The sequence below is a fragment of the Chanos chanos genome, chromosome 2 (assembly GCF_902362185.1).
Source record: "Chanos chanos chromosome 2, fChaCha1.1, whole genome shotgun sequence".
Classification (NCBI taxonomy): Eukaryota; Metazoa; Chordata; class Actinopteri; order Gonorynchiformes; family Chanidae; genus Chanos; species Chanos chanos.
Window position 1 is genome coordinate 53,620,289 of NC_044496.1, and position 14,621 is coordinate 53,634,909.

A 14,621-nucleotide genomic window follows, 5' to 3' on the forward strand; every position below is an offset into this window, starting at 1 on the left:
TCTCCGTTTTACCACAGCGGACTAATACCACACGTTTGCCTCAGATCATACTAGCGGAAAAGAAGGCTATAAATAAGCTCTACACGACAGGATTTTTAATACATTTCATCCGAATAAAACTAGGCTGTGCAGGCTACTGATTGCCCATGAACGTAAGTGCTAGCCACTTGCTTTAATACCTGAATTAATGTAGTGGCTGCAAGCTAACACGCTAGTGCTTAAGTTTTACGAGGGGTCAAGAGTGAAGGTCAATTGAGGTGTCTTTGATGATGTAGTGGTCTCCTGAGGACCCCGCTTTAGGTGTCTGCTCAGCTGCCTGTGACCTTCCTGTATTTCAGTGCTCCCCAGTGCTTGTTTGGACTCAGAATTTTTTATGAAGTGAATCAATCCAGGCAACTCACCACAGTTTATTAGTATTGTGTCAGTCATTGCAAACGCACAGTCAAATTGAATCACTCTAACAAAAAATTTTGAATTTTTAATGTTTCCCCCACCCCCCCCCTTTTTTTTTTTTAAAAAAAAAGAAGGGTACATATAGGGCTCTTTTTATATAGCTGCTTACAAATCAAAACATTTGACCCAATAGCCATTAACTGTAAACAGCTAAGTGGAACTTAGTGGGATCCTGCTCTTCATATAATTATTTAGTGCAGCTCAAATCACATACTCTCAATAAATACAAGCTGAGTGTTTCCCAGAGGCCAGTTCTTCTGTGAGTGAGACCACTTTCATGTTAAAGTGGAAATTACAGATCCATTATTCAGATGAGGCTAAGAGTCCAGGTTGCATGAGGCCATCTCTGTGTGTGTGTGTGTGTGGCTGAGGGAAAAATGCATGTTGTTGTTTACTGGCATGTCAGACCTCATATACAGAGTTGAAACCCAAGGCTCTTCCACAGTGCATGTGTTTGCGTATGCTATGGAACGAAGACTCCCGAAGTCTGCGCCTGGTGCATGTTCTCTGTCCGTATGAATGCCCGAACTGTCCTGCGGAAAGAAAGAAGAGGCTTGCCTGGGCAGATTGCGTGTCCTGAACCTGCCCGGGCAGACTGCATGAGGTTTAGCGAATATTCCCGCACAGTACCCACAGGCTAGTCCATGCCCAGAGGATCAGCCCTGTTCTACAGGGGGCTCTTAGCTAATGAAACAGTACAGAGCGCTTGACTGTTTGCCCGATGGTTCCCCCACCTGCTCACACCTGCTCTTTTTTGTACCCCTCCCCTCCACCCCCTCACAGTTTCCCCTACAAACCTCACAGGCATCACTCTTCTCATTTTGGTTGTCATTTGTGATTTTACTGTATATGGAGCTTGATATTTTTTCTTTCTCTCCTCTTCTCTTTCTCTTTTTTCTCTTTATCTCTCTCTCTCTCTCACTGTCCTCTTTCTGTCTCTCTCTCTCTTTCTCTCTGTCTGTCTTTCTCTCTCTCTCTCTCTCAGTGTGTGTAAAAAGCTATGTTCTGTTATTGTTACTGTTACTGCTTATGATGTTGTTGTCTTTTTTGCTTTTTTATTCTTCCTGCTTTGGTTTTTTTTTTTCTTCTTTAATTATTTTTCATTCTTTTATTTTATTTTCTTTTTTCTTGGTTGCTCTGCGGCGCTCTCCCTCTCTAACCCTGCGTTCGTTTTGTTATGGCCCCCGTCGCAGTCCAGGATGACGCTGCCCCAGGTACCCAGGAGTACATTATGTTGCGGCAGGATTCCATCCATTCCGCGGATATAAGGAGTAAAGGTTCCTCCCCCTTTCGCGCTAAGTGTCACGAAATCTTCTGCTGCACACTGAAGCAAGCCGTCCTCAAAGAGAGTTCAGAGCCCGAAGGTTTGTGTGTAACGCATCATTCATGTTCGTTTTGGTTTTTTTTTTTTGTTTCTTTGTTTGTTTGTTTGTTTTTGTTTTGCTTGTTTGTTTTTCCTGTTCTTTCCTAATGCTTCTTCTTTAGAATTGCTTCTTTAGAAAGCCTTTTGTTTTGCTCTAAGCTGAAGTTTCATTTCACTTTTTTTTTGTTTATTTGTTTGCTTGTTTATTTTTCGGTCCTGTTTAAGCGTGATATATGTGTGTTGCGGATGCCTGACACCTGTCTGCCTGCTGAATGCCCCCCCCCTCAGGATATGCCCCTATTCTGTCCTTGCAATGTGTGTGTGTGTGTGTGCGTGCGCGTGTGTGTGTGTGCGTGTGTGCGCGCGCGTGTGTGTTGGCAGCTTTCCCTGTGGAGCTCATCCTCTGAGGAGACAATGACTCTTAGGTCATGGTCACCCAGAAACGCGTCCACCAATCAAAAGCAGAAGAAAAGAAAAAAAACAAAAACAAAAACAAAAAAAAAAACAACTGGGGTCTTAGACTTACACTTCTTCTGCTCATCTGTCAGGTTTGATTTCACACTAACGTCCAGCAGAGCTGACTTTGCTGAATAGGAACTGCGTTAGCCTTTTTTGGCTTCGGAATATTCCAAGACTCACAACCTGTGCTTCAGCCCCTAGCCATCTTGATTTCCCCCACATCCCTGTGACTCAGACTGAAGTCTGGGGTGGATTTGACACTTCTGACTGTGTTATGATCAGGCAGCGTCGTGTCACCGCCCTCTCCCCCCATCACTCTCTCACTTCCCCCCATCCCTACGCTCCTCCCTCTCACTTCCCCCCCATCCCTACGCTCCTCCCTCTCTCTTCCCCCCATCCCTACGCTCCTCCCTCTCACTTCCCCCCCATCCCTACGCTCCTCCCTCTCACTTCCCCCCATCCCTACGCTCCTCCCTCTCACTTCCCCCCATCCCTACGCTCCTCCCTCTCTCTTCCCCCCATCCCTACGCTCCTCCCTCTCACTTCCCCCCATCCCTACGCTCCTCCCTCTCTCTTCCCCCCATCCCTACGCTCCTCCCTCTCACTTCCCCCCCATCCCTACGCTCCTCCCTCTCTCTTCCCCCCATCCCTACGCTCCTCCCTCTCACTTCCCCCCATCCCTACGCTCCTCCCTCTCACTTCCCCCCATCCCTACGCTCCTCCCTCTCACTTCCCCCCATCCCTACGCTCCTCCCTCTCTCTTCCCCCCATCCCTACGCTCCTCCCTCTCACTTCCCCCCATCCCTACGCTCCTCCCTCTCTCTTCCCCCCATCCCTACGCTCCTCCCTCTCACTTCCCCCCATCCCTACGCTCCTCCCTCTCTCTTCCCCCCATCCCTACGCTCCTCCCTCTCTCTTCCCCCCATCCCTACGCTCCTCCCTCTCACTTCCCCCCATCCCTATGCTCCTCCCTCTCTCTTCCCCCCATCCCTACGCTCCTCCCTCTCACTTCCCCCCATCCCTATGCTCCTCCCTCTCTCTTCCCCCCATCCCTATGCTCCTCCCTCTCACTTCCCCCCATCCCTATGCTCCTCCCTCTCTCTTCCCCCCTTCCCTACGCTCCTCCCTCTCACTTCCCCCCATCCCTATGCTCCTCCCTCTCTCTTCCCCCCATCCCTATGCTCCTCCCTCTCTCCTCTGGCCTTTTTTTGCACACCTGCTGACTGCAACACCTCCTCTTCACATCCTCTTTCTCCTTCTTACCTTCCCTCTCTCTCTCTCTCTCTCTCTGTCTCTCTCTCTCTGTGTTCCTCCTCCAGCTTTCATGAATGGTGCCCTTCAGGTGTCTCCTAAACTTTCATACTTTATCTTGATAAATTTCAGCTTCCAATTTATGCAAATAGTTCAACTGTCTAATCTTTTTTTTTTTTCACTGGTGTTCATAAAATAAAGGAGGCAAGTGAAGGAAGCACTATCATTAATTTTGGATGGGGCCTACCTCCCTCCCTGCATCTCATTTTCTCTCCTTCCCTCTTTCTTGATTCGCCCACTTTGCTCGCTCTCTCTCTCTCTCTCTCTCTCTCTCTCTCGCTCTCTCTCTCTCTCTCTCTCTCTCTCTCCTGTGCTTTATAGATGCATGAGGGAGAATGCTCATGTTTGTTAGTGCTGGTGTGCTGGCCCCATAGGGGCAGTGTTTGTGCTGGGAGCTCCTGCATGCCGCTGGACGCTGGGGCAGCGACCCGTGGGTGGACCGGGGGTTGGGACATGTGCCTTGCTTCATCCGTTTAGTGTCCATTATCCAAAGCCTTGTAGAACTCTTTTAACAGTGCAAAATGTGCAAGTGCTTTCCTTTTCAGACTGCCAGGCGGCAGGGGTAAGCCATCAGCAGTCTCCTCGCACCATCTCTCTGTCTAATTTACATACTTATTTAAGGCTACATTTAGCAACTGTAAACATTTGAACATTTTCAAGCTATGTCTCTTTAACTCCTTTTTTTTTTTCAATTGTGTTGAAAGGACAAGATAAACAGCACATGGGTTGAGAATGTGTTGTCTGTGCAGTAGGCTGACACATCAGCTTCCACTGATACAACACAGAACACGCTGCACTGTTTCTGTCTCAATTTATTGCTTCTGCTGCTCTTTGTAAAGTATGTTCTTAGGCTGGCAGGACAATCAGTGTACGACTGAGTCAACCTAGATCTTCTGTTTGAATCCAGAGCCTCTGAAGTAAACAGACATGAGGAATAGCCTAAAAGACATCCCTTAATGTGCAGCATGCAGAAAACAGTGTTGCTTACCTCTTGATCTGAGGTAAAAACATACCTGTGTTCTGTCAATGAAAGGGGCTTGTCCATGTTCTGAAACACTACATGAGAGATGTGTAGTTTAGAAGTTTTAAGAGAGAAAGAAAGAAAGAAAGAAAGAAGAAGGAAAGAGGTGAGAAAGAGAGATAAAGAAAGAGGGGGGAATGGAGACAGAGAGAGGGAGAGGGAGAGAGGCAGAGAGAGAGAGAGACACAGAGAGAGAGAGAGACAGAGAGAGAGAGAGACAGAGAGAGAGAGAGAGAGGGAGAGAGAGAGAGGCAGAGAGAGAGAGAGGCAGAAAGAGAGAGAGGGGCTGGAGAACTACAGATCTATTATTCAGTCTAGCTGCAACTCTGCTTGGACGTGACTGAATTTACAAAGGAAGGCGCAACTTTGTTATGTAAGGCGTTCATCTGTGTGTCATTAGCATCTGAGAGGATGATATGTGGAGCTGATGTGCTACTGTATGAGGGCTCCCTCTGCAGCACGGAGAGCCCTCACAGGCAAGCCTGTTCTCCCACGGTGGTCTGATCTGGGATCAGCGTGTACATACGTACAGCACCAGAGCCTGGGGAACAGATAAACATGTTACAGTGAAGTGCTGAACACAGACACACAGGCTGCCGCTGCCGTCTCCACAAGTGCCATATCTGTTGCTTATTCCGTAATCTCCTTTCACTGATCAGAATCAGGTCACATGCCACTGCACACACAGACGCATGCGCGCGGCGTGCACACATACACAAATGCACGTGCACACACATACACACACACACACAGGCACACATCATCACATACACACACATGCACGCACGCACGCGCACACACACACACACGTGCGCGCGCACACACACACACACACACATACACAGCACACAAGCCCACATGCACACACACATGCATACACACACACAAACACCCACACTCACATACACAGACGTGCGCGTGCACACACACACACGCAGACACACACACTCTCACACATACAGATCAGCGCTACAGTCAATAATCCTGCTCCCCAAGGATCCACAGATCACATCAGCTCTGCTCTCTGCTCTCTGGACCTTCAGGCCTGGCTTTGGGGCTCCCAGTCCACTGCCAGCCCAGAGCCCATCTTTCTTTTCTTCCCCTTTTTTTCATTTTATTCCTTTTTCTATTCTTCTCCATTTCTCCCCCTTCTCTTTCTCCCTCACTCTCTCCCTCTCTTATCTTCAAATGGCCATTGTTTTTTTTTTGTCGTTTTTCTCTTTCTCTCTCTTTTGTTCTCTATTATATCAAACCTCCTTGCCCTCCCCTAACACACACACACACACTCTTTTTTGCTTTGTATAGATGGTGAAATATTGTGTCTTAGGGGTCTAATCTGTGAGGACATTTCATCAATAATTCAAAATGCGGGGCTTCTCTGTCTTTATCCCCGTCTCCACACAGAGGAGTAGAGATGAAAGCTATACCAAAGCACTTTGCATTCATGTTATTTTCCATGTAATGCATGTCTTATCTGGGTCTTTATCAAAGCCTGCAGATGTGACCTTCTCTATCAGAAAACACCTGTGTCCTCCTGTTCCCATGATCCTCCTCTGCATCCACAGCTCTGATTTCTCTTTATAGACAGTGCCAGTTTGTGCAAATGTTTCAGTTTTATTTTGGACAGAAAACGAGTGTCACATTTCTGAAACGTGGCAGTGTTATGAGTCAGCATTAAGTTGTGTTATAGACTGAGACCCATTGTAGTTGATGCCCATCAGACTCCATCAGTGTCTTAGCTTGAGTGTCTTTACCTGTAATGTTATCCTGCAGACTCATCAGCGTGTGAGTTAATGATTTAAGAGCCTCCCTGTCAGGTTTCTCTTCTGCACTTTGCCAGACTTCAGTCCTACTCATCCTGCTCTTTGCTGCAGACTTCATTAAAACCCTAGGTGTTCCAGTCTAACAACATAATCAGCCAATCACGAATCTCTGCCTAAAGCTACAAACCTCTAGACCGTTTAGCTTTAGACCCCCCACCCCCCCCACCCCCCCCCCCCCCTCCCTGTTTACAAACAGCGTTACATGACTTGAGGAAACACAAGACGTAGCATAATTACATTACGCCAGGCTCGCCGTTTCCCATAACTCTGCTCTCCTCCGCTCACTCTCTCCGCCGCCAAACGGAGCCAAGCCGTGAGAGAGCGAACGGGAGGTGGACGCGAGCCAGACAAATTGCCCCAGGCCGGTGGCTGTTGCTTGATAATGGCTTATTTCATTTATTTTGTTTCTCCAACGCCAGCAAGGTTCCAGCTCCAGCTGTTTATGTAAGTAGGTGCGCAAATAGACAAAGCATAAATAAATCATCTTTATGATAATGTGGAAGAGCCACGGGGGGGGGGGGCAGACGTGGCTCCAGCGGCCGGCGCTAGCGTTGTCTCGGCGCGAAATGAGAGGAGGTTGAACGCGAACAGGAGAAGCAGGGACGTAGCTTCAGTACTGTACTGCACTGGGCGCGGGCGGGGGGAGGGGAGGGTAGGGGTGTGTGTGTGTGTGTGTAAAGGCCTTGTCGTAACCGTGTTTTACATTAATGGCAGGTCTGTTCCGCTGTCATCACGCGGAATTGCTCGGGTGGCAGAGGAGCGTGGGGGAGACCCTGGGAGGTGCCTTTAACACACTTATAGAGTGCGCCAGACTTGACCTTTTTGGCTTGTTCTGTACTGAATGGAAAAAAAAGAACAGGAGGAGATTGTTTAAGTGCTCTTAATATACATGATTACTGAGTCCCTAGTAATGCTTCATCTTGATCTCTTTAGGGAGTGTATATCATCTACTGACACTTTTCTTGTCTAGCAGTAGGCGTTGCTCGGACATATTCTCACGCACACGCGTACACACACACGCACGCACACACACACACACGCACACACTTAATGTAGTTGAATGTTCATTTCCTGACTCTTTATACCAGGTCTCCAAGGAGAGTGGAAAGACAGGGGTTGTGTACAACAACAAATTTTGAATTACCACAGAATCACTGCTGGGCCCTAGTGCTATCTGGGCCATTAGCTTCTATCATGTGCGGTTTAATTAGCACTTCACTCTTGCTCTGCTTTCTTTTCAAACCAGCCTCAGAGAGGGCGGGGCCGTTCGCAGGTAGAGCGTTCAGGGACTGTGGTCAGAAAGAGAAAGAGAAAGAGAAGGAGCGAGAGAAGGAGAGGGCGTGAGGCCAAGGGTCAGCGGGGATTATGGTCCGAGCGAGAGAGATGGACAGAAAGAGAGTGAGCAGGCAACGTGCAGTCAGCCGCGACTGCGACGAGCAGCCGTCATTTACATAATCTCTCCATTACAGAACATGTTACCTGGTTTGACTCATTTAGGGAAAAGAACAGTTTCTAAACTCTGTTTTGTCCTTATTCAGTCATTCTGTGATTTAGTATCTCGCAGCTCCGTATTGCTTTCCTCTACCGCCCCATGCTGGGATCCCGCCTGCTCCCGGTGGCTCCCAGACGAGGAGTAGCCAAGTCACCGAACAGGAGGCCACACTCCATCAGGAGCAGTACCCTCACCTCCCCGGGTCCCCCCTTTTAGCTAACGTGCTGGCAGGTCAGAGCAAGGCCCTGGCCTCCTCCGTCTGCTCCACTTCACAGTCTTGACCAGCCTCAAGCCTGTTTTTTTTACCTTCACAGTCTGGACCAGCCCCAAACCTGTTTTTTTACCTTCACAGTCTTGACCAGCCTCAAACCTGTTTTTTTTTACCTTCGGTTTAAAGCAACATTAGACACTGGGGAACAGAGCACTAACACATCGTTTTTTTTGTTTGGTTTTTTTTTACAAAAAATATCATTATTTAGCACTGTCTCAGTGATCCAGTAAAAATATCTTTTAAAGTGACTCTGTTTGGCAGTGTGATTAACAGTGTTTCTGCACTTTCTCTCTCTCTCTCTCTCTCTCTCTCTGTGTGCTTAAGTTTGACGCGCGGCGCTCTGTGGAAGCTCGTACATTAGCTGAAATGTAAACACCATTAAGCTCTTTAAGCCGCACAGTGAACTGAGAAGTTTGAGTCAGCGATTCGTTTGAGGCTGAGAAAACGCCTGATGACTGCCTGCTGCTAACAGCTACATGACACTGAGTCTGGGCCCAAAACACCTCCAAGGCCTCCAACGGGAAATTAAGCCACCAATCACACGAGCGTCCATCACATTTGACAGATGTATGAAGTATTTTTTTTTTTATTAATGGTCTTCACTGACTGGGATATGTTTAAAACTTTCAGAAGTCTATGGTTTTAGATGAGTTCATAGTAGCTTAATGTTTCAAGGCCCCTCGTAGCTTAGCCGTGAATCATAGCCCATTTTTATCCTCTCTAACAAGAAGAAGTCTGGACCTCTGTGTATCATGTGAAGGAGGAATTGCTAAACATTGTTAAAATTTGGTCAACAGGGAGATGATGCTTTCAAGCTAGGGCTTTACTCAAGGCCTGGCCTGACCTTCCCTCTCTCTCTGTCTCTGTCTCTCTCTCTCTCTCACACACACACACACACACACCACACACACACTCAAATATTTGTCTTCATGATATAGTGGAGACTTCCATCCTTTGTGATGAATAATCCTAACCCTAAACCGTTGCCAAAAGAAAATGTTTTGCCACTTCTTAAATAATAACAGTTCTATCTTCTTAAACATATTTCTGTCCTAAGTGAAGACCTGCAAAATCTCAGTTATTTATATTCTCATTGGTGCACTTTAGTTCACATGCTGCTGCAAAACCCTAAACACACACACTTACACACACACACACACACACACACACACACACACACACACACACACACTTTCCCTCCGCAACACAGCTAGGCTTCTGTGCGATCATTTAGACCAGCGCTAGCCTGAGTCATCTCCTGGCACATTCTCACTCTTTCCCTTCTGTCATCAACCTGTTTCTCACCTCTCCATTTTCTCACTTGTTCTTAAGAGAGAGACAGACAGGGGAACAGGGACAGGAGGATTCTGAGGACAACTATTTTCACGGTCTCTATTTTTACAAAGAAAAAAGGAGAAAAAAAAAAAAAGCTCTGAGACGTATAGCCTGTATCTCTTATGATGCAAGAACAGTGTTTTAACTGACAAGATGAAAGTCAGACACTAAGAGTGGAAATGATATTCCAGTTTGTCAGAGTGGAAATGATATTCCAGTTTGTCAGAGACGAGATCAGTGGCTCAGGTCTAAACAGATCTATTTGAAAATCATCCTTGCTCTTTGACTAGCCTGGTTATGCCCCCCCCCCACGCACGCACACACAAACACACACACACACACACACACACACACACAGATGCGCACACACACACATTCATTTCCTATGAAAATGTTTATAAGGAAACAAACAATCTGTCTGAAAAAGGAATCTCTCTCTCTCTCTCTCTCTCTCTCTCTCTCTTATGTGGTATGTTCACAAGCTGGTTAGACTGTGGCTTGACTCTGCTCACATGAACTGCCTTATGTTCCATATTCAAAGCAACACATGGATGTAGGTCTGCATGGTCCCCTGGCACCATGGAAACTAACCTCACCATAACCTGCTCCCACTATTCCACTGGGATCAGTGTGTCACTGTGGGAGGCCAGGGGCTCGGTGAAAAAGGGGAGGAGGGGTTGAGTTCATATGAAGAGGCAGGTGAAGGGAAGTTTTTAGCTGACACACTTAGGTGAAACCTCGCCTCCATGTGAAAGCTCCTAGTGTTGGAGTGCAGGCTGGCAGGCTGGGTCCTTGTCAGCGCTGATTTGCACAGACACCCAATTTGGTGGATCAGGTCGCCTGCCAGACAGCCAGCCCCAGTGAGGGAGGGATGTATGGGGGTCTGAGACAGGGCAGGAGAGGCAGGATTAACGACTGTCTGTAACTGCCTCTCTGCTCCACACTCTGCCTATCACACGTCCATAAAGACAAACAGGCCCTTAGACCAAAATCCTTCTTCTTCTTTTTTTTTTTTTCTTAACCTCATTCCTTTTGTGTTCTGTCATTAGTTCTCAACCTTAAGGCTGTTCTTTTCTCTCAGATGTTAGATCAGTCTGTTTTTTTTTTTTTGAAATAATTTAAATATACTGCTGTTGTTCTATGACTCAAACCAAACAGATTACTGATGACGTTCCTGCGTCGAGAAATGTCGCTTAACGTCGCGCGGTCTTTACACAGGCTAATGTACATGAATAGACTCTACAGCTGGCTTAGTCTCGCGTATGAGTGATATGGTTCTTCTGATGCTATTTGATATGTCTCATATTTGTGTTGCACTAGCTGTAAATGAATTTGGCTCGAGTTTATTCAGTGACAGAAGGCTCCTCGGGCTAACAAATTATATTACATATTGAAATCAGACAAAAAAAAAAAAAAATTTGACGTGGTATATTCTTGCGCTTCATCAGAAACCTGCTCAGATTTGAGATTCGTCAATCCTGTTACATACTGCACTATTTACATATCACACATCAAAGGATTTTTTTCTTTTTTTCCTGGCCAGACATCACATTGTTCACTGGCCAGCCATAGACGTAACTGATTACATTGCATCCACGTGTTGTCTTTGTGTGTGTAATAGGCTCCTTTTACCCTTACTGCTGACTAAGAGTACATCCCGCTGTAAAACGCGACGTTCTCCACTGCGTGAAAGAGATTGACTGTAATCTACCACTTTAATAAAGCAATTGCTTCTTGTATTTAGAGTTAATCCTGAAGGTCTGTCTCACTGTCTTGTGTGGCAACTCAGGCTCAGCCAGGCTTTGAGTATAGCTCTGCTGTCTCAGGATAGATAGAGGGAATCTGGGATTAAATTAAGGACAGTAAGGAAGAAAAGAGAGTTCTCGGGAAGTATGAGCGTCACCGGGTGCGTGAGGAAACGCTGAGTCTGAGCCCAGTTATGTGCCTCTGTTTGAACTGGGCGTACTTCCCCAAAAAGGTCAGCTTACTTTGTAGCTGAAGGCAAACTGTTTTGTAGTCTGAACATGAAATAACGAGAAGCACAGATCATTATATCATTAGACAGTATAGAGTCGACATCGCTCGCTGTCAATCAGGGAGATGTACAATTTCACCACATACAACAGGCCCATTTGCTTTAAACGTCCAAGTAATTACCTGAGTGATCAACGTAGGGAGAAACAAAAGCCATTGTCAGTAAGAATGTTCTTGAATGTTGAACACAGCGCTGCAGAGGCATCCTTTGTCAACCTTATTTATGAGTTTTTAAATCCCTCCTGTCAGATCCAGCGCAGCATTTCCAACAAAGGCTCACGGGAGCGTTGTTTCTTTTTTAGTTTCGTCTCCCAGCCACGAAGAACTGTCAGCAACCGCCCTGAGAGAACTTTGTGTTCATAACCTCCATATTCTTTTCAAAGATTTTTTTTTTTTCACTTTCTATTACTCGTCTCGGAAAAGGACAGGGGGATGCTGATCGATAGCAAAACAAACTCTCTCTCTCTCTCTCATTTGAATTTGCTAGCCATCTGTTAGGATCTTTTGGCAGCCCCAGCGTGAGTTTAGATTGAAGGTTTGCTGGCCCAGCGATCGTAATGAGAAACCATTAATTATACATGGTTCTGGTGCGAAGTGGTGATCTCTCATGTGCCAAACGCAACACAACGCAACACAACACAACACAACACTTCACCCTAGACGTCATACAGCTTGTCGAATGCATTGCAGCTTTCCCGCTTTGTGTTACACGACTCCTTTAAACGCTACAGCTGTTTGTAATACAAGCTTCGTTTTGAGTAAAAGGATTGGCTGGCCTGGCCGCGCTGCATACTACAGAAAGCGTTCGTGTGAGTGTCTCCTCTTCCGTCAGCCCATGCTCACTGCTATCAGAATGCAGGGCACAAGCAGGGAGGAAGTCATCATCGCGGAGCCAAATCAAATTTGCGGCGAGCGGGGAGGAATGAGTAAGGAGTGTGTGGGCGTGCGAGAGGGAGTGTGGGAGAGAGAGGGCACGTGGCTGACAGGTGCGAGTGAACGATTGCGTTGCGTTTGGTCTCTGAGCCCTAGAGGCTGAGTCTATAACAAACACAGACGTACAGACACACACACACACACACACACACAATCCCCACACCCCACTCCCCACTCAGGAGGCATCGTCGGGAGCTTCTGAAGTACGGCCCATGAACACGGAGTCAGGAGAGTTATTGGATGGTATTAACCTGCAGTGTATCTAGTACGCAACCACACGCAGCCACTTTACGGGATTCTAGCAGTTAGCTTCCCAGACACACGGTCCCTGTGCAGCCACTCTGAAAAACTTCTAAACGGTCGTCTCTGTCACGGGGGAACTACAAAGGCTGTAAGGCAGATTCTGGATTTCCCTGTTGGCTTTTAAGTGTGGAGTTGACATTGTCATATCTCCCAGTACGGCCTCTGATTAGCGCCAGAGAATTGTGCGTGAGCTTTGCTCGCCAGTTTGTGGGTGTTTGTTAGTCTAACGTTCCATGTCTCAGATGCCGTCCTGTTGATGATGTAATGTGAGGCAATCGAACAGGCACTTATCACTGTCAGTCACGAGGCAGCACGAGGAATGTGATGATGTTAGCCTAGCGCTAATCTTGCAGCTTCCACTGACAGATAACTGGCTGATACACTCCTTCTAAATCTTATCCTTCCAACAGCGGCCCCGTTGTTTTGTCTGGAGTTTCTGGAGTGATAAGTCTTTGACTTTGAGCGATAGTCTTTGCTCTTGCTCTGCCTGCTCGATCTGTCACATTTGGGCCCTCAGCTGCGATCCCTTGCGGCACCTGTTTTCAAGAACAATCAAGTGACTTTAAGTGGGATCAAGTAACTTTAATGGAGTCGCGCGGTAAGAGGATGCCAGTGGACAAGCCCTAACCATGTCAGTTTATCTTCCAGTTATCCCCGGAGCCCAGTGTCACATCTGAATCATATTATGTCTTTACCCCCAGTCAAACCATGAACGGCAGCCTGAGAGACAGATAGACGGAGAGAGCGAGAGAGAGAGAGGGAGAGAGAGAGAGAGAGGGAGAGAGAGAAGAGAAGAGAGAGAGATATTTGGGGGGCGGGGGGGTTGCCACTGATTTCAGGCTAGTTTGAGTAAAATAACCAATGGCGTTTTGATAAGAGCCAAATGACTCACTGCATCTGGTCTGTCTAGAGCCTGGAGCTTCGGTACATATCTTTGAGTTCTTTCCTTGTTCCAAACTTCATTAACGGCTATGAATTGAGAGCTTTCACTGTTATCGTTATCATGCTGTTAGCTCCAGATTGATAATGGTAATCGACTGCTGCATTTTAGCGAAAACTTACAGGAAAGGGCTCAGAATGGCAAAATAGAAAGAATTTGAATCTGCTGTCCGTCCTTGAACTTCCTATTCAGAGGGCTGGTCTGTTTTGCATGCTATCTGAATGCATTTTAAAAGTTCAGATCCTTCACTGCAGATGAAAGAAGATGATGAATTGAGAGATTAAAAAAAAAAAAAAAAAAAAGACACCAAAGGGCGCAGAGACGTAAGACTCACCCCAGGCATTACATAATGAATGTAGGTAACCAAATAGACAGAGGGCTTCATGGGGAGACATCCTTCAGTGAGACACAGGAGACATAAAGAAAGACAGAGAGAGAGAGAGACAGAGACAGAGAGAGAGAGAGACAGAGAGAGAGAGAGAGAGAACCACTGCAGCTGATCTTTGAGATAAATGTCTCTGTTTTCAGCCTTTGAGCGTCTCTCCTCAGTTCCCCTTGACTCTCCCTTTCCTTCATTTTGAGGGAAGAGATGAATGAGAAAAAAGAAAATGAGAGGGAGTGGAGGAGTGGCAGCGATTTATTCATCCATTGCACCAAATCTGCGATGGGGTTCCTCCCCACCGCCCCCCCCCCCCCCTTGCAAACTCTTGATCGGGCCGAGGTAAACAGGTGGGGCCCTGCACACTGAAGATGAATCACCCTGACAAAGCTGAATCAAATCCAGACTACCCAAAGAGAGACAGCTGAGTCTGCAGACAGAGTAGACCCAGCAGAGTGAAGAAACTATCATCTCCACTCGCCCTTGTGTGCTGGTTTCTGAGAA

The 14,621-nt window shown here is 46.9% G+C and overlaps 1 protein-coding gene across 1 annotated transcript in view; it reads left to right on the forward strand.

The window, feature by feature from the left end:
- Positions 1–1,651: 1,651 nt before the first annotated feature.
- The window catches only part of fgf13a (fibroblast growth factor 13a), a 50,327-nt gene continuing 37,357 nt past the window's right edge, over positions 1,652–14,621 (forward strand). The window contains exon 1 of the mRNA XM_030764852.1: positions 1,652–1,817. Within this exon, the coding sequence (XP_030620712.1) occupies positions 1,685–1,817 (133 nt within the window). The 5' untranslated portion in view covers positions 1,652–1,684. The remainder of the gene's footprint in view (positions 1,818–14,621) is intronic.